The 26,363-nt window shown below is 45.4% G+C and overlaps 3 protein-coding genes across 11 annotated transcripts in view; all 3 read left to right on the top strand.

Annotated features, from left to right (window-relative positions):
* Positions 1–9,652, top strand: part of OSBPL5 (oxysterol binding protein like 5) — a 183,192-nt gene extending 173,540 nt beyond the window's left edge. For all 5 annotated transcript variants that reach the window (XM_074585747.1, XM_074585743.1, XM_074585745.1 and 2 more), the window contains 6 exons: positions 1,554–1,690; positions 4,405–4,590; positions 5,130–5,268; positions 6,420–6,537; positions 7,168–7,270; positions 8,317–9,652. In XM_074585747.1, the coding sequence (XP_074441848.1) occupies positions 1,554–1,690; positions 4,405–4,590; positions 5,130–5,268; positions 6,420–6,537; positions 7,168–7,270; positions 8,317–8,452 (819 nt within the window). In that variant the 3' untranslated portion in view covers positions 8,453–9,652. The remainder of the gene's footprint in view (positions 1–1,553; positions 1,691–4,404; positions 4,591–5,129; positions 5,269–6,419; positions 6,538–7,167; positions 7,271–8,316) is intronic.
* A 2,198-nt stretch (positions 9,653–11,850) lies between these two features.
* LOC141742726 (uncharacterized) lies at positions 11,851–22,308 on the top strand. The gene is made up of 10 exons (XM_074585742.1): positions 11,851–11,961; positions 13,335–13,428; positions 14,262–14,393; positions 14,600–14,711; positions 15,317–15,390; positions 16,088–16,180; positions 17,127–17,161; positions 19,874–20,209; positions 20,673–20,721; positions 21,559–22,308. Exons 1-10 carry the CDS (start codon positions 11,926–11,928, stop codon positions 21,852–21,854), a joined length of 1,257 nt encoding a protein of 418 aa, XP_074441843.1. The 5' UTR covers positions 11,851–11,925; the 3' UTR covers positions 21,855–22,308.
* A 317-nt stretch (positions 22,309–22,625) lies between these two features.
* Positions 22,626–26,363, top strand: part of CARS1 (cysteinyl-tRNA synthetase 1) — a 37,673-nt gene continuing 33,935 nt past the window's right edge. For 2 of the 5 annotated variants that reach the window (XM_074585739.1, XM_074585740.1), the window contains exon 1: positions 22,626–22,751. In XM_074585739.1, coding sequence (XP_074441840.1) covers positions 22,727–22,751 — 25 coding nt within the window. In that variant the 5' untranslated portion in view covers positions 22,626–22,726. Of the gene's footprint in view, positions 22,850–26,363 lie in introns of all 5 variants that reach the window. The other 3 variants (XM_074585736.1, XM_074585737.1, XM_074585741.1) reach the window with 2 other exon arrangements.

Below are 26,363 nucleotides of genomic sequence, written 5' to 3'. Positions count from 1 at the left end.
ATCAGCCTGAAAATAATTTATTCCTCCCTTGTTCTTTGTGCTGGTTGTTTGTGGTGCACAAAATTAGAATGATGTATAAAAGAAGTTAAATGGCTTTGAAAGGGTGGCTTCATAAGCCGCTGTTTGCAGTTGCATGCTGTGAATAGAGTAGCTGCTGTGCAGCAGTAGGGACGTTGTTTGTTCTCCTCCCTCCCTGCTGAGAGTGTTGGCCTGCTCTCCTGAGCCCTGCAGGCTTTTCTCTGGCACCATCAGGTTTCCTGACAGAAATCCTCTCAGCTCAAAGGCTAATTCTCTGCCTCAGGACCTGAAAACCCACCTGAATAAAGAAGGGAAGCAAATTCCAATGCCTCTCCTCCCCAGGATCAAAGCAGCAGCTGAGGACTTGTATATATGCCCCTTAGAGATGCAGGCAATGATGTTTGGTCGTGCCTGCCTGCCTCTTCCCATGCATAGCTGGGAGGCTCTTGGGGACCTGAGATCTGTCCTGGAACTGGCACCTCAGGACATGGCAGAGGAATTCCCAAGGGAGACTTTGAGGAGGGATGAAAGTCCCTCAGGGTTGAAGGAGTTTCACAGCTGAAGATGTGGGAAGCGGACTTTGAGACATGCATCGAGGGACTGGGCAGGGGAAGAAATGCGGCAGCTGGGATGCAAAGAAATTAATCGGCGACACGCAAAGCCAATAGCCATGACCTAAATAAGGTTTGCAGGATACTCGTACCATGCCCAGGCAGCCGAATGGCACCAATGCACATGCTGTTCAGCAGCTCTAATCGTCTGATTCATCCCACTTGCAGTCAGCGTCGTGCTGTTCACTATATGCTCTGTAAACTACCCCGTCTGGCTCCGTGGCATTGCTGCGTCTGTGAGCGAGGCCGGGAAGCAGCGTAGTTAAGCAGGGACACGGCAATATTGTCTGGCCAGCCTCAGATCAGAGAAGTGCTGCTTGACAGTTGGTTGCCAGGTAAATTGGCAAGGAATAAAGATGAAAGACCCATGGCATTTTGAAATGCTAAATGAAATTCAGGGGCAATAATAGAAAAACTGAACAAAAAATAAACTGAAAAAAAAAATAAATGTGATAAAAAAATTAAAAAAATAAATGTATCTCAGCTTTAGCTAGAGGGGGTGGTATTTCACTGGGCTCTGCATGAGATTTCAGCATTGAGCAATAGAAGAAAGACTGGAAAAGGAGCTAGGGATCGTGTTTATATATGCTGGGCGGTACCAGGTGGGAACAGTGGGGGAAGAAGGGCATCTTGGGCCTTCTGTGGGTACCCTTGTCTGGGAAGAAGACTAACAAAAGGGACCAGGTCCCTTTCTAATTCTTCTCTGATTAATTCAGCCAATGTTTCCGGGAATGCCTCGCCTCATTCATTTTAGAAACTTTCAGGAAGTTTTCAGTGAGATTTAATGGGACAGAGGAGGAAAGAAGCCTTCTAACCAAGCCTTATCCCTGATCATCATCCGGAAGTAGCTTCCATTTGTCAGGATTATTTTCTGCCTTGTGTTTCTGATTGTCATTAACCTTTTCACTTAATTTTCCTTCTCAGGATGGGGAAGTGCATATAAATGAGCTGAAAAACGGGAACGCGGAAATGTTCTGGAACCCAACCAGTGAAGTACGAAAGCAGAGACTGAAGCGCCATATTGTGCTCTTTGAGGAGCAGACGGACTTTGAGTCAGAGAGGTAAGGAGCTCTGGGAACATCTCTGCTGCTTCCCCACTGGAAGCGGGGCTCTGATCAGAAGGCTCCAATTCCTCAGCACAGTCCTGGAGAGGCGGTGACCCGCTTAGCCTGCACGTATTACCCAACCATTTACCTGATTTTTCCAGTCTATTAACTCTGGAGTATTTCCATGAAGTATAGCTCTGAAATAACCATGGAGCTGAGCTGAGAAATAGTGGAGGCTACATTTTATCTGCTAAAATAACAATTCTCCCTGAACGCCAGAGATCATGAACAGAGTCTCTGTAAGTGCTGGAACATTTTATGGAAGGGCAAGATGTCAATCTGAGGTCAAATGTCTTGTTAAGAAGGGTTGTTTCAACCACAGGCTCTTAAACTAGATGCAGAAATCATGTGGAAAGTCCTGGCATGAGCAGAGCAGTAGTTTGAACCACATAACAGGGTTTTATGAGAGTATGTAATTAAACAGATGTTTAACCCTGCCTCATAATCTCAGCTGAGATCTCCAATGAAGTCTGCACCATTTTTTTAGGGTAATCTAGATTACCTAAAAATATAGTCCTGGCACATGATTTATGAAATGAAAGGAACAACTACCTGATGCAATGAGCATCCCCAAGCCAGTTCTTGAGCAAGAAGAGGTAGAGCAACAACACGTGCTGCTGGCTTCAAACCGACTAGTCCTGCCATCTCACCGATACGCTTAGCCAGTAGCAGCTAACATCCCAAGCCAGTACGTGCAGTTTGCTGCCTTGCTCTGCATCACATTGGCCACTTCCCTCTGGGCATCTAATTTTGGTGTTGCAGCGCATCTCACGAAGAAAATTCACCTTTTGGTGGGTAAAGAAAAGGAATGCACGAAAATAAAGACACATGAACATTTAGTTTGTTGTGGACTGCAGTGGGCATTATGGGCAATAAAGTCTGTGTTTGTAACTTGTGCAGTTGCCATTGTCACAGGGCGGGGCAGACCGCAGCACATTTCTCTAGTAATCTTCTGAAGAAGATTCTTTTAAAGGAGAAGAGAAATCTCAGTCCTGCAGACAAAGAATCTCCATGTCTTTGCTTACCAGTGTACCGCCAGGGCTGACTCCCTTTGCTACATCAGAGCTTAATAATGATACACGCATCCGGTGCAAGGAGGCAAAAGGAAAAATTCTAGAGATCCCTAACAGACATTCCACCAAGCTCCTTGTTATGCTGACAGTTGCATGAATAAATTACCATCTAATCCAGGTTCTGTTCTGCCTGAATTGCTTAGTCTTCCCTGCAGTGCTGAAAATCACCTATTTTCACAAACGCTGGAGAGACTCTGAAGCTCATACCATTATGCAGCTCACCATGGAGGGGCTCATTGTCTGACACATGCAGCTCTTGAGGGAGTAATTTGCCCTTGTCAAGCAATTTTGTGCGTGTCCCTCTGAGGTTCTTAGAATTAGAGGACTCGCTCTTTACACCACCGCATTCCTTAGGACTGACTTTTTACACCACCGCATTATTTTCTCAGGCCATTCTTTTCACACTCCTCCCTCCCCCACCCCCATCACTCTGAGTTTGAAATGAGTTTCCTTCCTTTGTTTCTGGGAGAAAAGATTCATACACAGGAAAATGGGAGTGACGTGTCAAAAAGGACAGGAAAGTGTTCCTCTGCCTTCGGTTAATTATCTAAGAGGCTGCTTTTTTGTGTTAATGTATGGTGATAGAAATATAATGAAAGCATCAGTATGCCTTTTAAATTAAGAGCTTCACAGCGAGCTCCAAATGAAATGCAGTAATATATTCATCTTCTAAACGGAGGACTGGTGTTTAGTGGAGCTGGGAATACTGGAACAGCCTAGATCTCCAGTGCCTATTCTAACCGCTAAACCACTCGGTAATGTTTTGGGAGGGCTAGCTGCTAATCTCAGAAGTATTTCCAAACTGAAATGAAGATTAGAGTGCTCTGATTAGAGAAACTGTGGAGAGGCCTATCACAGCTTGGCTACAGTAAAAAAAATTTTAAAAAAGGCAATGATTTTTCTCTTGTAGAAGGCAGATCCTCTCTTCTGGGTAGAGGCTCAGTGAGATGCCATATGACAGATCATGTATCTTTTGGCAGCGAAAACAAGAGCGAGTGAAAGCCTGTGGTCATGCTTGCAGTTTGTGAGCACAAGTACATGTCCATTTCTTGCAGATTGAATCCGCTTCCTGCAGATCTGGTTGCTAATCCTATATAGAAGTACAACATTGCATCTGCAGCCGCAAGCTGTGCACATTAATTTGTTTTCCAATGCTTCTGAACTTCAAATATAAAGCCTTTGTTTCAGGGATAGACATTAACACAAAGGCTCCTAAACATAAGTGATTGAAAGGGCAAGGAAGATAACAGATTCTCCATTACACATCAGTCACCTCCAAAGAGGCCACTGACCTCAATGAATTAAGCATAACTATCTTATAACTCACACAGGAAGCACTGCAGATTTTCATGAATATTGTACGTGTCGTTATCTGAGGGAAAGTTCCCCTGTTCTGTAGGTCATCGTATACAGCATTCAGTGTTGCCGTTCTCATAACGTTCCTTTAATTTACAAGCCAAAACTGAGGCTGAGTAATCCTATTACTGTTCCTCTGGAGTATCAATAGACCAGAAAAGTGTCTGCTCTAAGGTTCCAGCTGGCAAAATGCATTGTTGGTTTTAAGGTGGTTTAACTTGCCTCCCTGTTTATTTCTAGGCTTTGGCAGCATGTTACCAGTGCAATAAACAAAGGCGATCAACACAAGGCAACGCAGGAGAAATTTGTGCTGGAAGAGGAGCAGAGGAATGCCGCCCGGGAGCGGAGAGAGAACGGCACAGAATGGAAACCATTGCTCTTCCACCACGATGCCACAACTAACGAATGGCGCTACAAATATGAGGAGTGAGTGGTGGGGTTGAGGGTTATGAACAGACCTCGCTGCTTGAGTCCTCCGGGATGCAAGCAAGGTTACAGGCCTGTAATTCGGGTCCTGCCATTCCCCAAAGCACGCCCTGGGCTTGCCCTTTCTGAGCTCTGTGTCATTATTAGAATACATATTCCCGATACTGACTGGGAATAGCCGGAAACGAGGGCTTGGCCGTGGAAAATCTGCTGTGCCATTGGTACAAATCCCCGTTGCTGCAATCAAGTGTGGAATCATTTAGCAGAGATTTTCTGCACTGTGCGAGCAGAGTTGACAACTGTCCTCTCCTCCCCTGGCAAGAAGGGTGAAGCCTCTGGAGACTGAACCCCCCTCATTTATTGCTAGGAACTGTGAATGTAGAGGGAAGTATCTGTTACTCCTCACACTGCATCTGCGGAAACTCTTGTTAGTGTCAGGAGTGATTGCCTGCCCTGATGCATGTGGAATTGGTGCATTGCTCTTAACACACCTGGTGGGATTCTTGCCTTTCTGATGTTTTTTCCTTTGGTCTTAAAAGTTTAAGACCTTGGGATCCTTTGAACGACATCGCCCAATTTGAGAAGAATGGGATACTTCAGACCATGGAAAGACACTTATCCTCAAGGATGTCAAACCACAAAACAACCTGCATAAACAATCAAATTACACGGCACAAGGTAAAAAGCCCATTTTGGGGAATATAATATTCTGTAAGACTGTTTAGATACACATCCCTTTTCTGCAGCATTTTCATGTAAGCACAGTATAGGCTGAAATGTTTGTTTTGGGTAAATATAGCTTACGACTCTACACCTGCAATATTATAACTCCAAATAATTATAATTCTTGGTTGACGTATCCTATCCATTTTGGTGTTTTTCTTCCACCCTGTGTTAGTAACAGTGACTCATCCTGGGTTTTGCACATGACTGAGCCGAACTTTACTGTTCAGTGCTTCCAAAGCAGAAAACTTCCCGTAGTGAGGGTGTGAGCAAGGTTTTGGAGTACACAACTGAGATCCTGCAACTTCAGTTTCAGTCTTTGCCATCTGCCTTTGCCTCTTAGAGAAGACAAGAAACCTCTCTCAATCCTCTCCCTTAAAGAGGGATGATACTTTCTTATTTCATTGCATTCATCTTTGGAGTAATATATGTCATTCGTAAAATGCTTTGTAAATGTAGAACTGCTGAACTAGCCGGGTGTAACCCATATTACACTGAGGAACTTGTATCTTATTATGAACATAGACTTTTCTTTTATAATACCCCAAATCTGAATGTCTCTGAAACGATAGGAAAGTTGAGGTTCATAGCTGCTTTTCAGACCCTCTGGTGAGAAGTGTTTGATTCAAGGAGTTTGGTGAGGTAGGGAGAAACTTTCCAAAGTGCATCAAGAAATTAGGTATAAAAGTTCTGTGAAGTTTAAATCTTTCAGGCACCTTCGGAAAAATCTTCCCCAGGAAATTTTATTCTAGATTTTTCTTCTTTTCATCCTCTCTTTCATATGTCTGGTTGGTGGGTACGCAACTCAGCAAAAGAACTATAAAATTTGTCAGTAGTATGTGCCTGTTAAAGCTACAACAAGAATAATCTGGATGGGTGTCTTAAGGATGTTATCATTTGAGGAAATGCTTCTGTATGGGGCATGTGTGTAATATCCTTAACTAGGTGCCAGGAGTCCCAACTACTAGGAGTTGCTGAGAAAGCAACCAAACTTTGGAATCTCACAGATATTCCCCAGCACCCCGAATTATTTTTTTTTAAAGCCAAACACGAGAGTCTTCAATTTGACAGTGACCAAGTCTCTTTTTAATGCCTATTTTATCCAGAGGTCTGCCAAAGACTGCAGGCGCCGCAAAACCAGTGATCAGCCATCCAACCACAGCCAGAATACAGAGAGCAGCTGTTCAACACCAGAGTCAGTGCAGGAGCTCTCAGATGACGATGGCAAGTATTTGGGTATCACTGGGGCAGGCTTTAATGTTCTTCCCTCGGTACCTTATTCCTTGAGCCAGCCCTGGGATGTTTCCCAACCCAGTTAATACCATGGGCCCATAGCCCACAGGCAAACACAGAGAACGTTCTGTGCTTCTGTTCTCCATCCATACTACTTCTCTTTCTGCCTTACACTATCCATGCCAACAAGGGCTTCTCAATTCCTGGCACAAACCTGTTGGAAAAATACACTGACATTCCAGTCAACAGATAGGAAACAGGCTTTGATTCTCATTCCCTTTTGTCAGCTTTTGTTGGAGGTGACCTTGAATGTTTCAGAGATTGGGGCAGGTGTGAGCACTCCATTCCCCTCCCCTCAGCTGGGAAGCATGCTGCAAAAATTGTTTCCCGAGAGCCGAGAAGGGGCCCCAGGCCAGTATCACAGGACCCGTTCCATTGACTTCAGGGTGGAAGATTCTGTCCCCTGTCTCCTTCTCTCCATGTTTCCTCCTGAGAGTGTTCCCCCTGGCTGTGACGATTTGATCACAGACAGCCGTTTGCTGGGTGAACCTGGTTTGTGATTCATCACCGCCACTAGAGATGGTGATGCAAAACATAATGTCCTTCAATACTTTGCTGCAGGGTTTGGAAGCCTGTGCGCTCAGTGCGGGAAAGAAATGAATCACCTGAAGGAAATTCACTCAGCCGTCTTATCGCTACAGAGAGCCCAACAGGACATACACAGGTAACCATTTTCTCTCATCAAATCAATCGTCTTAATGGGTTAGAAATAACCTGTGGCATTTAACTCCTCCAATGCAACCTTTGGAGCATCCTCATCAGCTGCAGGGGTGCAGTTAATGACTGTTTCAATAGGTAACCTATTAACACACCAGAAAGGCAAAGCCACACCCTGCTTGAAACAGTGAGGAAATCTCTTAAGACTCTCTTTATGGGGCAAAAAGCATCACCTCAGCACATTAAGCATCCCTTGGAACTCCCAACTGCAAAACAGCTGCAGAAGTTGGGAAGGGCTGGGCCAGGTCCTGGCTATAAGCCTCTGCTAGGCAAGAAGGTCTCCCTTCTCATCAAATATGTTATGAATTTTCTCAGTTTGCTGCAGAGATGTAGGTGTGTGGTCTGAAAACTGGGTTCCATGAGTGAAAAGCACTAAATTCCAGCTTTCTGTATAAAATTCTGGTTGCTGAGGGTAAGCAGTGAGCACACCTGCTTAACCTACAGCTGCCAAAGGGCTTTGCCCTGCAGACTCCTGTGGGGAGGGCAAGGGAGGTATTAACTGCTACATCTGCCCCAGGGAGCGCTGATGATTCCTCTCTGCGTGAGGAGTATTATCCTGCCCTCCGGAGGCTTCAGTGGGGTGGGAGGGGTGGGATCACACATGAGGCCCACTGCTTCTGGATGCTGGAGCCATGGGTGATATGGCTTTAGTTATTCTCTGTTGTTCTTGGGGGTGTCCAGGGCAAATTCTTGTATTTGGGAGGGTTAGGGGGTCGGTTTGTGAGTGGGTGCTGGATGAAGAGATTTCTTGGGGTTTGTGCCCTTACACCTTCTCATGCCCTCCAGCGTGCTCTGCCTGATTCTGCAGCAGCCAGAAGTACTTATCTTTCTGTTAAAAAGAGAGGAGGTGAAGCCTGTGAGGTGCAGTGCTGTACCCGTGAGGGTGTCTCTAAAGTACCGGGATCCCTCCTGGTGCAGAAGCTGTGAGTACGCAGACATGTGAATGCACACCTCCCTCTGACACACAAATAAACATCCTGCTTTCTTTTCCAGAAACCTCAGTGCTCTGAACAAAAAGTCCTTCCACAGGAAGGTCTCTTCTGAAAGCTTCCTCCTGGACTCTCGCTGTTGGTTTCTCCTCTGCATCTTTCTTACGTGTCAACTATTCATTAATTATGTCTTCAAATAAAATCACTACGTTTGGCAGCAATAACTATTACTGGCTGCAGGAGAGGGGCCACTCACGCAAGGAGCCCAGCGAGGCACCAAAGCACTTTAGAACCAACGCGGCAGAGGTGGAAGAAAGTTGAAAAACGAGATTAAAAAGGGACCTGGGAACCTGCAAAACTTTGTTCCTGCAGATTATGTCATTTTTGCCTTTTACATGTACATCTTCAAGGACCTCTTAACCTGTATGGGCCTTAATGCTGAAGCCAAATGTAGCTTTAATTGTGCAATTTGTTTTCTATGTCTTGTCATTTTCTGATGCAATTAATAATTACCCAGCAGTATTGGTACCCCCAAAATGGTAAACACTCCAGTGTTTTGGAAATGTCACACAGGTCTGGGTCACAGCTCTAAGAGTGGTGGAGCGGAGTCGGGGAGCTGTAAAGAACCGATGTCCACGGTGCCTGTCTGGCTGCCTTTAATTATGGGAGGGAACACACTTGGTCCAAAAAATCCACCCCCAGGATGTTAAGTCATGGTCTGTTTTGTCAGTACACACAGAATGGGACCTCAGGATGCGTTTTCTTTTCCATTTGACGGGAACTGTAAATATGCACAATTTCCCAGAGCTTTCCTCTTTAGGAACTGGGAAGTATTCAGTGAAAGCTCCTCGGTTGGTTACGGAGCTGACCGGTGTCTGGACCGGGCCCATCGAGTGTAACGTCAGACATGCCTGTTTGTAAAACCTGGTCACTTATTATTCTTGTTATTATTTGCTATATGGCTGTTTTATATCACACACTAGCATTGTAGAGAGGAATCCACTGCCCCAGGATAGGTGAGAAGGATGGGAGGGCTATAGGTGTACATGTGTTCGGTCGTAGGCAAATTTATTGTCAAAGGTCAGGAAGGAGGAAGGGTTTTGCCACTGCATTGTTCAACTCTGTTAATAGTCTTCCTATTTTACACCATTTTTTAAAGATTTGCAATATTTTCTGTAGACTGCGGACAATACTAAGCCTTTCTTTTCTGGCCTGAAGTAGTTCCAAGTGGTAAGTACTGCTATATATACAGCCTTAAAATACTTAGTTGTGGTGCCAGTCTGGGCTATCTTTCAATGTAAATGTTTCCAAATTTTTAAGTACATTCCTCGTCATATTCCCCAGTTAGGGGAAACCTGTTTGTGCTTGATATGTTGAAATAAAACAACACACAACTTTCAGTGGCAGTCTATCTGACAAATTATTTGTGTGTTTGAACTCCTTTTTGTGTTTTATAGTTATTTTACAAGTAAACAACTCTTAGGCCATGCTTTTTAGAGGAAGAGCTACAGGAAAAGGTCTTCAAGAATCTCAGATATAGGCTATAAGTTAGAGCAGCAATAGCCTTCTGATACCCCTCTGGCTCAAATTTTTCGTGTCTTCTAATTGTAGCAACTTCCTCAAAATAGAAAGAAAAGCGGTTGCCTTGATTTTCACTGTCATACATGTAAATGTACAGACTTGTCTTGGCCTTAAAAAACCTTTACATGAAGGAGATAACTTGATGACAGAGAACAGATACTTCCATGGAGAGAACCACAACTCTCTGACATGAACAGACAGGATAATCAGAGGGCTGGAGCACCTATGCTATGGGGACAGGCTGAGAGTTGGGGCTGTTCAGCCTGGAGAAGAGAAGGCTCCAGGGAGACCTTAGAGCAGCCTTCTGGTACCTAAAAGGGGCCTACAGGAAGGATGGGTAGGGACTCTTTATCAGGGAGTGTAATGACAGGACATGGGGTAACGGCTTCAAACTGAAAGAGGGTAGATTTAGATTGGATATCAGGAAGAAATTCTTTACTGTGAGGGTGGTGAGACACTGGAACAGGTTGCCCAGGGAAGCTGTTGGTGCCCCATCCCTGGAAGTGTTCAAGGCCAGGCTGGATGGGGCTTTGAGCAGCCTGGTCTAGTGGTAGGTGTCCCTGCCCATGGCAGGGGATTGGAACTAGATGATCTTTAAGGTCCCTTCCAACCCGAACCATTCTGTGATAAGAGCTGGCATCCAGAAGCTGACATTCAAGAAATAGACCACAAATAATAAAGGATGAGAGTGACTTCATTATTAGCAAAAGTCTCCAGAAAACCAAACAATTCTTCATCCTTGAGGAATCATCCTTGAAGAACGTCAACATTATTGATCCAGATCGGGTGCCTTTTTGAAGGAGGTCATCCTAGTCACTCCTTTCAGAGGAAGTCTGCCCCATGCCACATGTGGTGTAAACCTCGGTGAGATGGGAAGCCTCTGGCCTCTGCCTGTGAAAGAATGTCCAGCCACCAATAGTGCCTGTCTGGCAATGCAAAGTCCCATATGCACCTTGGAAGAATTTGCTCCTACTGCTGTGCAAACACGTCTGCTAATTTCCTGCCTAAATCTCCCTTTGAATGCTTCAGCAAGTCAGCACATCTCTGGCCTGTCAGCACAGCCGTCCTCATCACACACATCACCCTGTGGGACCACGTATTGGAGTTACTGATAGGAGCCTCTCCTCTTTTGTAGGGACATTTACATCTCTTGGGTACAAATGTATTATGGGTTTGAGAAAGAGCTACTTTAAAAAAAAAAGAAAAAATTCCCAAGCCCACCTGAACCAAAGAGAAGCGGTGCTGAACAGGAAGCCTTCAGTAGCTGTAAAGCAAATGCCTGAAATTCTTTGGATCATTTCCATTTTACCAAACTACGCGCCCACAGGGATTTCACTGGGACTTGTTACTGCAGTTAAATAAAACAAAAGCTGTTACCACGAGAGGAGCAGTTCAATGAAAGAAACTATTAACCTACGTAAACTATGCATCATCAGAGGAAGAGTTTCCAACACTTACTGCTGCTGCCGCAGGCAATTAAAAAGTAATCCAAAAAGGAACAATCTATAAATCCTTGTGCCATTAATTTTAATCCAATTTCAACATCTGGAGGTGAGTGTTCCTACATGCCAGTTACATGCACCTAGAGGATGAAAGGTATTCTTGAGGAAAATCGTGGCCAGAAACGTTATTCCTCTAGGAGGAATAACTCATGAAAAGTTCAGAACCCCTTTAGGGATTTAGAAAACCCAGGTATGCACCCAGTTTGTGTGGTTTTGGAAAAATTCCCTTTCCATCCTTTGCCCCGCCTTTTCGTGATCAGCGAACAACACGTGAGCTTTGCGTGGAGAGACACGGATCGGCCCATTTCCCAATAAGTTTTCCCCCCGCTCCTAACAGGCGCAAAGCACGGTACCAGGGCACGTCCTAACATACGACGTGGTCCCTCTTGGCTCCAGCGGGTGGGCAGCGTGCTACTGGGGCACGACCTCTCCGGTTCTCCCACTTCTCTTCGAGGGCTCCGAAGCCCCGGAGCGGCGGGGGCGGGGCGGCCCATCCTGCCCCGGGGGGCGGATAAAGCGGCGGCACCGCCCTGCGGAAGTGCCGAGAGGAGCAGAGCGGAGCGCGCAGTGTGGTCGTGCTGGGAGCCGCTATGGGAGCTGGAGCGGTGGCGGGTCTGCTGCTGCTGGTGGGTGTCGGGGACGGGACGGGACGGGACGGGACGGGACGGGACGGGACGGGACGGGACGGGACGGGACGGGACGGGACCTCTCTGGCCGGGGCCGCCGTTCGTGGGCAGGGCCTCCTCCTCCACCTGCTCGCGGCGAGTGGAGGCTGGCACCTGGCCGCAGCCAGCCCCCAGATCCCCCCTTTTGAGAGGAAGGGAAAAAAGGTCTTCCTTCGTGTCCCGCGTGGAGGAACCTAACGGGGTTTTCTATAGTCCTTTTCCTCAAGAGACTTTAGTAACTTCACTGAACTTTTTTTTCGTGTTGTCTGAAGTTTCGGGAATCCCGAATCAATGGAGCTCCCTTAAACCTAGAAAGGATAAGGAAGCGCAGCTGTCGTGGGGGTGAACCCAGCCTTTCCTTCTCTCCTCGGGAAAAAGAAAATTACCAAAGTCAGGCGCGAGCTCTTTAGTACTCCTCACGTTATCTAATTGTGAAATTGGTGGTTTTCTCAGCTACGCGATTATGGGGAAAGCTTTCAGTCCCCCGGGGAGAGAGTTGAAAGAGCGGAGCTGCGGGAGCTGGGGAGCGTCGGTTTCAGTTTAGAAATCGGCAGCGAGCGACGGGGAGCTCCGCGGCCGCCCCGTCCCTTCCCCTCCCCTCCTCCTGCCTCTGCTTCGGCACTTTCTCTGGCGCGTGTGCTCCCGTGAGGGACGTACCTCGGCGGCGCGACACCGGCGGCGCGCGGGCTCCCGGCTCGGCCCCTCGCGAAGCACCCGGCCGCCCGCGGCTGGGGCTGGGCAGCTGCTCCTCGCCCCGCGAGGCTTGCCGAGCCCCGCGCATCCCGCGCGTTTCTTGAAAAAATAAACAAACCAAAAAAAACCGCAATGATCCTGTGGCTACAGTAAGCTATTTTTGTTAATGACTCAACTACTTGCCTTCTGATGAAGGTTACGGAGCCAGCGAGAAATGTTGGATGAGGTTTCTGGGGCGTTTCCTCCATTTTGCTGGAGAAAGACTAACACTGACCCTCCTGTATTAAAAAGATGGGAGAAGGGTGAAAGGAATCCCTTGATCAAGGCAGAAACCTCGGCCTCCAAAGTTCAATTGCAATAAATTAGTAAAAAGAGAATAGAATTTTAAAACGGAGGCGAGAATCTGGGGTAATAGTTGCCTCAAACCCGTCAGCCGCTGCAGGGTGCTGCTCTAACCCCAGCTCTGTGATTGTAATTACCCCTGTGAGCAGCACACTTAGCAGAAATTAGTTTGTGTTTCCTTTGTGGCTTCCCATAAACTTCTGAATGTGTTTTCAAGTCTTTATGGGAACATCTCCCCGCGATGGTTATCGTGTCCTGGGAGGATGAATCACCCGAACACCTGTCTGTCTCTGCTGTAGGTTACTGTGCTGATAATGCCTGGAACCGGAGCAGAGGACTGCGGGGAGGGAGAATACCTACACGAAGGTCACTGCTGCCTATCTTGTCCAGCAGGTAAGACTTCAGGCAGTTATAGCTGATAACGGCCATGTTTTTTTCCTCGTGGAGATGACTGCGTCACTACTGGCTTGTGGGTTTTTTTTTGCGTTGCATCCGGTGGAAGCGTAAGCCAAGCTGGTGCTGTGGGGGCTTCTCAGTGCTGCCAAGGCCTGGCTCCATTTTGAAGCGAGAGTCCCTTGCGCAAGAGGTGGTGACTGGGAGAGCTGCCTTGGCAGCAAGCCAGGAAACCTCTGTCTGCTGTTGAGGATGAAGTGTTCGAAGCTGGGTGGTGGTTTTGTTAATTAAAAAAAAACCAACCAAACAAACCTAGCACAAAGAACGGGGCCTAGGGGAATTCTGATATTTCTGTATGTGTAGGTAAAACTTCAGTTTGCCTTTGCTCTCCCCTCCTTGCTCAATGTGTGCAGAGTTAACAAGCTTTGTGCCAAGCAGCACCCTACCCTTAGATAGTATTGAAGGGCGCTCAGATGTTTTTGGAGATAATTCAAAGGAGAAGACAGGTTGTTATGAGAAATTCTCCCTGTTCCTGCCATGCCCCTTCAGAGGAGATGATGCTGGCTGCACGGGTGACTCCGAGCTGCCGCAGTGAGTCGTCCTTGTGTGTCCTGGCAGAGGCCTGGCTGGGTGCCTCATTTAGCGCTTGCTCCCTGTCGGAGTGGCAAGCTACGAACGTGCCTGCTGTGACACTCGGTTCACGTGGCACACCGCTCACTTGCGAGGAGGGGTTGAACTTTCACCAAAAATGGCTTTGTGTTGTAACATCCTGTTATAGTCCTCAGCCTGTTAAATGATCCCTTGAGACTGCTGCCGCTTCTCCTCTTCCACAGGTACTTACGTTGCTCAGCACTGCAGTGCTCCCCACTTGAGAGGAAAATGTATCCCTTGCACGGAAGGAGAGGGTTATACTGCCCATGAGAACGGCTTGGAAGAATGCTTGTCTTGCAGACAGTGCAAAGATGGTACCAAGAACAGTTTTGATGGAACCTTAACCCCTTTCCCCTTCTTTAATGTGGAAAGTCTGGTCCTGTGGCTCTTCTGCACTTCCAGTCATTGACAATATTGAATTTATGAATAAGTTGCCTTTATGGCCCGAGTATAACTTTTTGCACAGCTGTAGAGAGTCACAACTTTTATATTTACTTTGTAACTTGTATTTTATTTTTAGATCAGATAACTTTGAGACCCTGCACTGTAACGCATGACACTGAATGCCAATGCAAACAAGGGTATTTCTGCCCTGCCGAGGGCTGTGAAATATGTCAGAGATGCAGTACAACGTAAGTTTGATAATGAGTATAAGCGACTGTTTTCCTTCTAGGGAATGTTAGAGCTGTGTCTCAATCTGTGGCAATATATAACACAACAGGCTGTAAATAACTGCCCTGAAGCCAAATGGCATTATTCATGCATTTTGATTTTTAGGTGTCAAAATACGTGAGATTGAGACCTAGAAAGATACGGATTTTGGTATTGTTGTGCTTGTTGCTTATGGTTGTAAGCTTACACTTTTCATGTCTTCAGATTACTACTTCCCCATGTACACACCTGAATGAGCTTTGCAGCAGCCAGTCTAAAATTTTGGGAGGTAGAACCACCTGTTGAAGGAAACTAACTGTGCATGAATAATGCGTCTTCTCTCTGTTTGGTTTTTTTTCCCCCCCCTACCACTTAAAGGCTAACATACATGAGCTTTATCTGCTTTGCTTCTATTTAATCTTGTAGTCTTATCTTGGGTTGTTTAAAGGTGCACTTTAACAAAGTTATCTGTTTATGCATGTTCTGTTCACATCTCTAAGCTCTGCCTGAAAAAAAGTCAGGCCTGGGCAAAGCTGCATATTGCTCTGGAAATGTTGATACAACCCTGTGTTGCCATCCACTTCAGGTGTCCGGACGGGAAAGAAATTGTCCAGAATTGCAATGCTACTATGGACCTAGGATGTGGCTCGCCCGATCAAGGTCTGGGACAGACGTATCACTCGGCTTAGTCTGTTGGGTGTGAGGTTTCAGGCTAATGACACCAGAGCAGTCTGTAGGACAGTGGTTTGAACTACCATAACATGTTCAAGAGCTGCTGTATTTTGGTCTGGGAATTACTTGCTAGAGACAAGTTCTCAAAGGTGTTGGAGTGACAAACCATCTTAGATGTCACTTGGTGGCAAGCTATATGTATTGCCAGGGTTTTCAAAGATGCAACAGTGACACTGTTGAAAGTTACGGATAATGCAAAGACTTCTTTCGTGTTTTCTGTGTCTGAAAAGCTGTGTATGGGGTGGCTTTGTCTTCTGCTGGTAGATAACTTCTGCCAGACTAGAGAAAGAAGGAACTGTCAATACCAACATTACAGCACCTGAAGCTCGCTGTCACCTTTGCATACTTGTTTCCCCCTTTTGCTACAGAAAGCCTTTTGGAACTTGTATTGCAGCTGTGTAGAGAATCTCCTGCTGCCTTTGGGATAATGATGTGCAGTGGGAGTAAGTATGTGCACATTCAGGTCAGCTGACAGTCGCAGTGCCTTTTCCAGGACAAGCTAGCTGGGTCACTGTACTGGTGCTGAGCTTAGGTTGTTCTCTAGGACAGCAGGGAAGACTTGTGCTTCAGAATATCTTGTTTGGAGACTGCTTCAGTACTAATTTTATTCCTTTTTGCTTTGCAGGAAGCACAGCTTTTGCTTGGATTATTGCGGTTATTCTTGTGGTGGTTGTTTTGTTGCTGTTCGTTGTATTTAGAAAGCTGAAGAGTGATAAAGGTAACTAACTGCTTGATTACTATCCATGAGCTTTCCAGAACTAGGCAAAACAAGCACTAAGGCTATCCCTGGTTTTTGTGTTACCTTATAGGGGACCTGTTTAAGCTCTAGATCATTTAGTGTGGGATTCAACTGAGTAACTCCTGGATAACGGAGACTTGTTTTGTTCAGTAAACAAAATGCATAAACTTTAACTGTGAGCTTTCTTATTTTGCCTAGATGCCTTTGCTTCGAAGTAAGATTAACCTAAGGTCCTTAAAAGGACTTTTCCTATCTACTCGCATTGTATTGGCAGTGAGAAAAATCTGTGTGTGAGCTCACATGGGGCAAGAAGTAGCAACTAATTAGATCATTAACTACTTTCATTCACTGTGTTTGGCTGTGGTGATTTTTTTTCTACAAATTGTTGCCCTTAACCCAAATGCTAGGTTGATAAGTCCTGTGTGAATTAATTTTATTTTTTTAGTGGAAATGGAGATGTTTTCCTGAGAAACTTTTCTTTCCAATACTGCATATTAAAGTGGTTTTGCAACTAGTTTAGTTAGAATAATGTTGAAAATGATTCCAAATTTTGAATGTTAATTTTGTTGAAATAGTGTAAAGACAACTTCTGCCTTCTCTTTTGCATTGCAGTAGCCCACAAAAACGCTAAGAAGCGTAAGCTGTAAGGGGGGAGGTTGAAAGAGTGGCTTAAAAGCCAAACCGCATCTTGTGGTCTGTACTTTAAAGTGGGACTCTTCAGCCTCTGTATGAAGGCACAGTGTTGGTGGAAGCTAAGGGTAGTTCTCTCATGAAATGTGTAATGGGTCAAGGAAGCTAAATGGCTTGTATTAGAGCTTTGATTTGTGTTACAAATGTATCTACTGCGTATAAATCTTGTGATAATTCAGCTATGTTTAAATTGCTGCAATTCCTAAAATTTTCTTGGACGTATCTTGTTTTCCAGGTGCTTCACTTGATAAAGATGCAGAGAAAGGTCTGGTAAGTATATGATGGATCAAGCATTTCATCTCAGCTTTCTGCAGCTTACTTGTGCACTGCTTAATTGTACCTGATACGCAGCTCTCAATTTTTGTCTCACTGTAGACCTCTGGTAGGATGCGTTCCTGTGATGCAACAAGTTGTGATTCATACAGGGCCAGATGTTAGCAAGGGCCTGATGTGTTCATTAGCTGCATGTGTCCACTGCAGTTGGCCTTTCCAGTACTTCCCTTGGAAACAGTCCAAAGCCTGTGGCCAGTATGTTTTGAAAGCGGGGAAAAAAAATTAGGCTAAGTGCAAGCTTTCACTTCAAACTGTCTCCAAGTGATGCCTTGATCCAATTAGTTCTTTGCCGCTTCATGTGTGGATTCCCCAGGCAACATCAGCTATTGTTTCCCTACATAGTAGTGGTCTAGCTTTCCTTGCATTTTGACTACAATGTTTATTCATAAGACTTACTCCTCCTCATCCAGCAAAGTGACAGTCTTCCTGCCTTTGGGCTCTTGTCATAAGCTGCAGACCAGGACCTGGCAGTCTAACTTCTTGGCCCTGGCTAGTCCCATGTGACGAGGGGTTCAGGGCTCAGAGCATACTAGTTCAGAAGTACACCCCTCAAAAAGGGGCTTACCAAGCTAAGGCTGGCTGCTGGCATATGTTTCACGCTAAAGCTACATTCACCCTGGCCTCCTGTAGTTGTAGTCAAACACTATTTCAGAACCTTACTGTTTCAGACTACAAAGGTTATTGCTAGTCTAGCATTTTGCAAGATAAATACAGGACTAGCTTGCATTTAGCTAGTGTACCTTTAGCTCCTCTAGATGCTACGGTCCTAGCAGCACAGTGAAGCAAAAATAAGCTCAGTCTTCACTAGTATAGCTAATGGTGCGTAATGCCAAGCTGTGGAACAAATGTTTGTCTTGATGAGCGTTTAAGAAAAGCATCCAGATTTCTCTCGTAGCACATGTACAGCACCACCTTCTCCCTGCTGCCTTTCTTGACCCCAACTCAATGCACGTGCTATTCACCTGGTGCATGAGCTCTTGTGTAATCTTACTCGTTACACATTTCAAGTAATTAAATGCATCTTCATTATGTCACAAATACTTGAAGATGGAAGAAACAGAATTGAAAGATCTGTTAAAAACATCACCTTAAACTCTTCTCTTTTTTAAGGTCCATAAGTGGCTCCAATATGTGAATCACCCATGGGTTTTTCTTGGGTTGTGTCTCCCCGCACGCCCTGGCCAGATTCGCAGCACTTCATGTATTCGTAAAAGCTGATGAAGAAACGTGACAGAAAACCTGGTGAAAATGCTGTAGCATAGGAATAGGCAAATACAACACTCTTATTTTGAATAAAATGGTAGTAGAATAATGCAAGCTCTGATGTAAGAGTTGCCACAGACTTGAGTTGCAATGTCTGCACCTTTGGAGTGTCTGTGCTACAGTAACAAAAAGCTTATTTGCTGAGGAGAGTTACACTGATGCAGTCCTGAGACCAACATGCTGTCCTTTGCAAAGTACCCTGGAATTTAATACTGCTGTAACAAACAAACAACAAAAAAAAACCAAACCCCAAATCAACAAGCTGATACTTTATTTCATTCTGAAATGGAGCAGCAGCTCTAAGTGAGCTATGCTGTGTACCTTCAGTTGCTCAGTTACCTATTTAAGAACTATTCTGTATAAATGGAGTCAACTTGTTTAACCTGTTTGCACGCTTAAAGAAAAAGTGGATTCAATGAGGATGATGTACAAGTACATGTGTGATGTGTGGGGCGGTTCCCCTCACATCCCTGCTTATGCAAGTTCGTCATGTGGTGGTGTAATGTGGGTCACTGCCCTTGTGCAAACAGAAATCACACTGGCTTACGTTTATGGGGGAGCTGTACACAAGTCTCACTGGAAAAACAGTCACTCCTCACCCTCATTTCCCACCTTTAAAAATAAAAATTCTAAAACTTTCAATTTTTAGGACTAGCTGATATGCAAGATAGATGCTGGTCTACTTTGTACTTGTACTGGTCTTGATGAGTTGGTGCTATACTTCCTGGCATATGCTTGTTTAGTGTATTGACAATGCTAAAAATGATGCAGCCCTTCTCATTTGCTTCCCTCTTTGTCCCCTTGCAAAAGCTGTGCAATGTGCGCTGGTGCTCACTGGCTTCGTTCAACTGATTCTAATTTGCGAATCTACCAGAAGAACTAATTTAGCCAAAAAAAGCCCAAGCTAGTGCATTTACATGGAGCTAATATGCTAATATCAGCTTGGCAAAAGCTGTGAGAGCATCAGCCTTGATAGAAGGATAGGTTTGAGGCCCCTGTTGCTGTTAAGTCAGCTCAGGTGCAGCAAGGCAATTATTTTCCACCTGCCTCAAGAGGGGTGTATACCTTCCATACCCAGAGAGGAGCAAGCAGCAATACTCGCCAGTGAAAACATAGGAAGAGTTTCCTGCGTTTGTTATGGAGGTAGCCTGTGAGCCTCACTCCACAGTTGAGTGGGAGCGGAGCAGTCAGCAAAGTGGAGAGTTTAGGCTCGGAAACCATTTAAAGTCCAAGTCTATAAAGGCTGTTACTTTTGCATGTTTGTAACTTTGCCAAATTAGTAGTTCTGGTATCTGGTGACTTCAAGAGTTATGTTTTCTTCCTCCAGACTGTCCTTGAAGGCCTGTGTATGAAAGATCTCTTAAAATACGTTCTTATTCTTTACAGAACCCTGAGGGCAGTAGTAAAAGCCTCATTTCACCAGAAGTGGGGACACCTGCAAATAACGCAGAAAACCCAGAGGATGAGAACTCTGGTGAGAACCCGGAGGGCCAAGTGCAAATCAATGTTAACTTGGAAGTAAAAAACCCCTCACCAGAGGAAAACAGTGTTGCACTTTCTGAGCGGGGCACCGTCCTGCCCAGGGGCTGGAAGCGCCACATGGAAAGGTACTGGAGGAGGATCGCAGAGTATTCACTAGCAGCGAAAACTGGGCAGAACGTTGCTTGTCGTCAGAATGCCCCGTCTAATGTACCAAGTGATAGGATACCACCAAATCGTACGGTAAGTGCACGTGTGAAATTATCAGTATATTTTCTCTGATAGACGTGTAATTTCAGTTGATTTCTTAACTGGTTTTTGAGTGATAGATGTTGTTTTCAGGCAGAACAATAGGGAAGAGGAGACTTTGCCTTAAAGATGTGATAAAAGTATAGGAAGTGATATCTTGGGAAAGCAAACTTTAATCTGCTCTGCCTCCTTCATCTCCGTGTTCGATATTTACACAGAGGCTATTCTTTTGCGATGGCAGCAAATGTGTTGCCTTGTTGCTTCACTTTGGAACTGGTAGCATGGCTGTTTCAGTATGCAATTTTCTTTACTCAAATACTTTCACCTCTGCTGTGAAACCTGCCCCCTCTCCCCCTTATTGGTGTGTGTGCCGCAGAAGCAGGTTATTAAGTAGCTCAGGAATAATCGAGTGAAGTCCTCTGATACGTTGGAGTAATGATCCAACTTTGTATTACAGGTACAAAAACGAAGATATCGAATAATTGTTAAAGATCTCTCTCAAAAAGGTAAGTTTTCCATGAATTGGCAGTAATTGGAATTTTTTTCCTGTTGACTTTAGTCTACTTAAGGAATAGTGTAGGGGAGGCTAATTAATATTGCTTAGAGCTAAAAGGCTTTCAGTTTATTGTAAAATACGCTGAAACAGGATTATTGCTACATTTGAGAGAAGTTGTAATCCCTGTGGTGAATTGTTCCACTTTAAAGCATGGCTTTTCTGCACAGGGGTGTAATGCAGTCATGCTTTTAAGAATAAGAATGAGACAATTTGGTTTTATATGTTTTAAAGAAGTTTGCATTGCAGCAGTGTACTCTGCCTTAATGAGGGAAGTACAGGTCAGAGCAGGAGCTCTTTCTGTCAAATGTACACCCTCATGGAAGACCACATCGAATGCCCAGACATCTGCCTGTACCCAGCAAGTTGAAGTGCTGGATGACCAAGCAACAGGTTTTGCTCATGCTGTTCTTGGCATGGCAAACCTATACCAGTAGCATAGTGAGTGGTTAAAGTCGGCTGTTGAGTAGCCCTATTAAGCTTAACTGAAGACATGCAGGCGAATGAAACCTTCCTAAAAATCACCTTTACTGAATGGTGTCTCATCTTAAGAGACTACTTTTAAGGTATGTAGACTGGTACCTTTAGCTTCTTTCAAGATCACTGAGTAGGAAACCTATTTGTCCTGCTGCTTCTCAGGTGCCAAACCTGGCCTTGCTGCTGCTGTTTGGTCTGTGCATGTATTGGCTGAAAATTAATGGGAAAACATGTAAGGTAGCTATGAAAAAAAAAAAAAAAAATCTGTATTTTAGAACCTAAGCTGATATGTGTTGTGTGTTTGTTCTTTCAGAACTGAGAGATAGCTTTTTGGCCTTTATAAAGGAAGTACCGCCGAAAAAGTGGAAGCAGCTTATGAGAACTCATCTGCAGGAAAATGAGATTGTTAAAATTATTTATGACTTTCCTAATGATATAGAAGAGCAATCTTATCAGATGCTTCTCACCTGGAGAAACTCACTGGGAGAGAAACAATCTATTATTAAGTTACTGGATGAGTTAAAGCATCTAGATAAGAAGGCTTATGATAACATATTGAACACTTTAAAAAGTAATAACATTATTAGTAAAGTAGAAGTTACAGATTAATGTTTATGATGAACTTCAGAAATGCTCCTGTGTACATATATATGGCTACAAACTTCCTGTAAATGAGGACATCGACAAACTGCTAGTGAAAATGATGGCATTTTGTATCTTGATACCCTCCTCGCCTTCACGTGGAGAGCTGGAAGTGATTTAACGCCGTCGGTGTTAACACAGACTCCGGTTGTGATATTCACTAAGGTCTTTTGAGTTATATGATATTAAACTCAGGCGCCGGATGCCAGCTTGAGTGCGAGGAGCTGTAGCTCGTGCTTCCCTTCCTGTGAGGCAGGACTGTGCCGTATGGGCCTGGACGGTGGGAACGGAGAGGCTGCCGCTGTTTTTGAAAAGGATCGCAATGCTTTGGTTTCTGAAACGATTGTATTTTGGTTTGTATCATTATGCTCAGAACTGTTTATGTTTGAAATGCAGTAATAAAAGCCTGGTCGAGCCAGAAGCTGGGGTTGTGACTCGTGGGACTTTCTCTGAGGGAGGGTGAACCCGTTACCGGCTGGTTTTGGGGCTGCCCTGGCTGTGGTGAACTCCCTGAGTCCGCTCCTGAGGGGAGCCCGGCCGCGCGACGGCCGCCCAACGTCCGCTCCTGAGGGGAGCCCGGCCGCGCGACATCCGCCCAACGTCCGCTCCTGAGGGGAGCCCGGCCGCGCGACGGCCGCCCGCTGGGCGGGAAGGAGGTGTGTGTGTCGGGGGGGCTGGGGGCGGTGCTCACCCGTTGCCGTGGTGACGCGGGGCGCCCGTCGGAAGTAACGTAGAAGCGGGCGGGGCGGGGCGGGGCGACGCTTTCCGGGCACGCTGTTGCATCAGCTTGCGGACCGAGGGGAGGAGGCGGAGGCGGCGGAGGAGGCAGCAGCAGCAGGATGGCAGCGTCCGCCGCCGAGCAGGGTATGTCGGCCACCGGGCACTGAGGCGAGGCGAGGGGAGGGGTCCTGCCGCGTTGTCACCGGCTTGGCGTCACGTCTCCGCCGCTGTCACGGTGTCAGGTGGGCGCCGTGACGTCAGGCGGCGGCGGGGAAGGTGTGGGGGGGGACACACCGCCGGCCCACCCGCCCTGTCAGGGCGGCTGAGACGTCGGGGCGCGAAATGGCGGCGTGGGGCGATGAGGCGTCGCCCCGGCGGCCTCACCGACGTGTCCCCCGGGGGCCTGCGGTGGTGGGGTCCCCCCCAACGCACCCTGGGTGCGTTGGGGGGGACCCCGCCACCGCAGGCCCCAAGGGTGCGTTGGGGGGTGACCCCGGCGCTGCAGGCCCCTAAGCAGCCATCATGACACACTCAGGGACAGAGGCGATGTGTGAGATCTGCTGTTGGGTGGGTGTCCCCGTGTCCCTCGGTGGCGGGTGACACGTTAAGCAAGTCCTGGTTCCACTTCAAGGTATGGGGAGTGAGGAGTTGGAAGCGCGGCACGTGTCTGGGTCTGGACGTGGATGGGGTGGTGGGAAGCATGGATCTATAGCTGCTTCTCACCTCTCAGAAGGACCTATGGTGCCTTGCAAGACCATGGGAGGCGAGGCACTAATGTAGAGGTTAATGGTGGCACATCGTGATTTCTGGGAAAAAAACCTCGGAGCTTCTCAGTACTGAAGTCTGGAAACAGCTGTTCTCCATCATGGTGGGTTCAAACAGATGCTAAGGTGGCTGCCAGACCGCTTAGTCAGTTGTGCGTTTATCACCACGTAGTCTGCTCTCTTTCACCTGCCTCAGTCTTTCCTAGTCATCTATATTCTCCTTTGAACTCATGTCTGAACTTTTTGACTTTTCTGGACTTTTTTTTGTGGTCATATTTTAATGATGGGTTATTCTACGCTCTTCCGTATGGAAAGGAGGGCTAGGGTAGTCCTATAATTTTTGGCACTACTGTAGCAAATGGAAACTTGGAATACCAGTCATACAAGTATGAAATACCATTATGGTATGTGAGGGGTTGGAAATTTCTGTCATTCCATTTAAGGATCTGTAGATTCAAAGATTTTTCCCCTTTTTCTTTGCTCCTGAACGTTACTCTGCTCTTTGCTCATCACAAGCAATGTTCCTGTGTAAGGGAGTCCAGAAACTTTATTGCTGTCAAGGGACTGGCTTTTTCAGATGTGTTTTCAGTATCTTAGTTAAGGTAGTGGGAAAAAGAATCCCACCAAAGGCTCAGTTCAGCTATGCTTTAAGAAAACGTTTAGTTAAGTTTATTGTTGGGCAAATATTTGCTTTTTGCTTGAACTGTAGTTGTTACATTTAGTTTCAGTTCTGCAAAAGTGGAAGTGGAACTCACAGGGCTAAAGTGACTAAGACTGACAAGCTCTTCCTTGGTGGGATACTCCCATCTTAAAAATCCCTGCTTTGCTAAAAGCTTCTTGATCCTTGTGCATGAGTCTTGAACAAAAGTCCTTTGTCTTGCTGTGAGTATGCTGTGTCTTGCATAGGTGGGATAGCTACACTGGTTCAGTTCTTCTGAATTTTTTATGGAAAAGGATAATTCGTCTTGGCTGAGCAGAGTTGGACTTCATTCCAAAGCTACCAGAGTGGCCAGCCAGAATGATAAATGGCCAATTTGCAGCTGTATTAATAATGAGACATATTACACTTATCTTTTATGGGTTGTTTTAAATTTGTGAAAGCCAAATTGGAAGAGCAATGACATTGTAAAATATTCAGAAATGTCTAAGACTTCTTAGTGAATGCCTCTGCAGAAATCCCAGAACATTTCAATTGTCATCTAATTATGACTGACAAGGTTAGCAGGTTCAGGGAAGCCCAGGAAACCTAATTTTTCCCTGAAGCAAAGTAACTCCTTGTTTTTGTGTCAGCTAGCTTACTGCTTACTTTATGGCTTTTCTGTATTTACGTTGCTGTCAACACCTTCAAGGAACAGAGGTTTTCATTTTCAAGTTAATAAAAGTAAAAAATGTCCATCAAATTTGATATTGTGTGGGTTACACATCTTGATTAAACTTCTACAGGTATTTTATGTGCAAATAAAACGCAGAAGCGATCTTAACTCTTTGAGTCTCTGTTTTGCTGCAGTCTTTCAGGCAAATTCCTAGTCTCCTTCAGTAGTCTCCGAAGCACTCCATCCATGGAAAGAAGAATGTGTGACAATTATGTTGCCAAAAGAGATCATACACTGTCAATTATTATATGAGAACTGTATTAATTAATGTCTACAGTGGAATTTCTTTGAAACAACTTTTTAATGCGGAGGGAGTGTTAATATTATTAACAACCATTCTTAAGATTTTTCAAGGTTATTTTGCTAACTCTCCAATACTTGTGCTCAGTGCTTGTTTTCTGAATGGGGTTGCCCTTGAGTGGTATGATTTGATGCCTACAGATCATTCCATTCACATGAGTTAACATTCAGTGTTATGCAACAGCTCTGTAATAATCCTGCATTTCTGTTGTCAAGAAGACACTTCCTAATGCAATTGAGTAGTAGCAACTGTAATTTTTCTGTTTTGGGAGGGGAAAAAAATTGCAGTTGGAGAGAAGGACTATTTCTTCGCCTAATTTCCTAAAGCAACAGGGGTAAAACAGGTCAGACCTATATACACCCATTGGCCCTCCTCTCTCAATTTGATCCAATGGATCTCAATCCATTGATTGGTATTAGTTACGTTTGACAGTGAGCTGTCTCTTGCACACGGTTGGCAGACTGAGCAAAGATGGGTTGGAGCTCTACAGGAGGATGAGGATACTAAAGTGTATGGGGAGAGGGGATGAAGCACTTAGGAGGTACCAGGAAATGTTTCAGTGGTTGTGTGTGATGAATTAAAGGCATTGCGAGACACTGAGGGGGGGAAATGAGGGTGCAGAATATAAATCACAGAAAAACAAGACTCTCTAGATTTACTACTCTTGTTTTTACTAATGATATAAATGAAATCAGAACAGACTATTATGTAAAGATAGTTTTGCCTGATATCTTTCGCTTGAAAAGAAATGGCCTTCTGGTATACTGCCTTCCAAAGGACGGTGCTATCATATTCATTCTTTCTTCCCAGGAGAGCACCCAGTGCTTCAGGAGAAGAGCTTTTGTTTTGTTAGTTCAGCCCAGTTTGGAGCTACTCACAAGAATGCCAGAAGTGAGAATGATTCTGTCCTCTATGTGCTGAAACAGGATGCTCAGAAGTATTTCAGAATTGCACTGATCACTTGGCACTCTCAAACAAAGCAAATTAGCTTGTATCTGCATCTCACCACAGCAGAGAGTAGAACACACCTGTGCTAGCTTTAAGCTAGCTGTCATGGTTTGTAAAGTAGCTATCAGTCTAGAAAAGGAAGTTTGGAGCTCAGCACAGCCTGTGAAACCAATGTGGGAAACTCGTATTGGTACAGTGAGCGTGCTGGAAACTTGAGACTGCTGTGGCTCAACTGCTGCTCTGCCCTGAGAAACTCTGTGAACAGCTGCTCAGGTGCGTTCATGCTGTACTGCACTCGCTGTGGCGTGCAGTTATGGACGTGAGTTTGGGCTGAATTTGAGTCAGTGATCATCAGTCTTAACGTAAAGAC

Source organism: Larus michahellis, chromosome 4 (assembly GCF_964199755.1).
Source record: "Larus michahellis chromosome 4, bLarMic1.1, whole genome shotgun sequence".
Classification (NCBI taxonomy): Eukaryota; Metazoa; Chordata; class Aves; order Charadriiformes; family Laridae; genus Larus; species Larus michahellis.
Note: the sequence above shows the minus strand (reverse complement) of the source record. Positions and strands in the feature narration are given on the sequence as shown.

Excerpts from the sequence above, each read along its gene's own strand:
- LOC141742726 (XM_074585742.1), top strand. The coding sequence starts at position 11,926 with ATGGGAGCTGGAGCGGTGGCGGGTCTGCTGCTGCTG. Across the intron at positions 14,394-14,599 it reads TTGCAGACAGTGCAAAGATG|ATCAGATAACTTTGAGACCC; the intron begins GTACCAAGAACA and ends TTTTATTTTTAG. Across the intron at positions 20,210-20,672 it reads GGATACCACCAAATCGTACG|GTACAAAAACGAAGATATCG; the intron begins GTAAGTGCACGT and ends TTTGTATTACAG.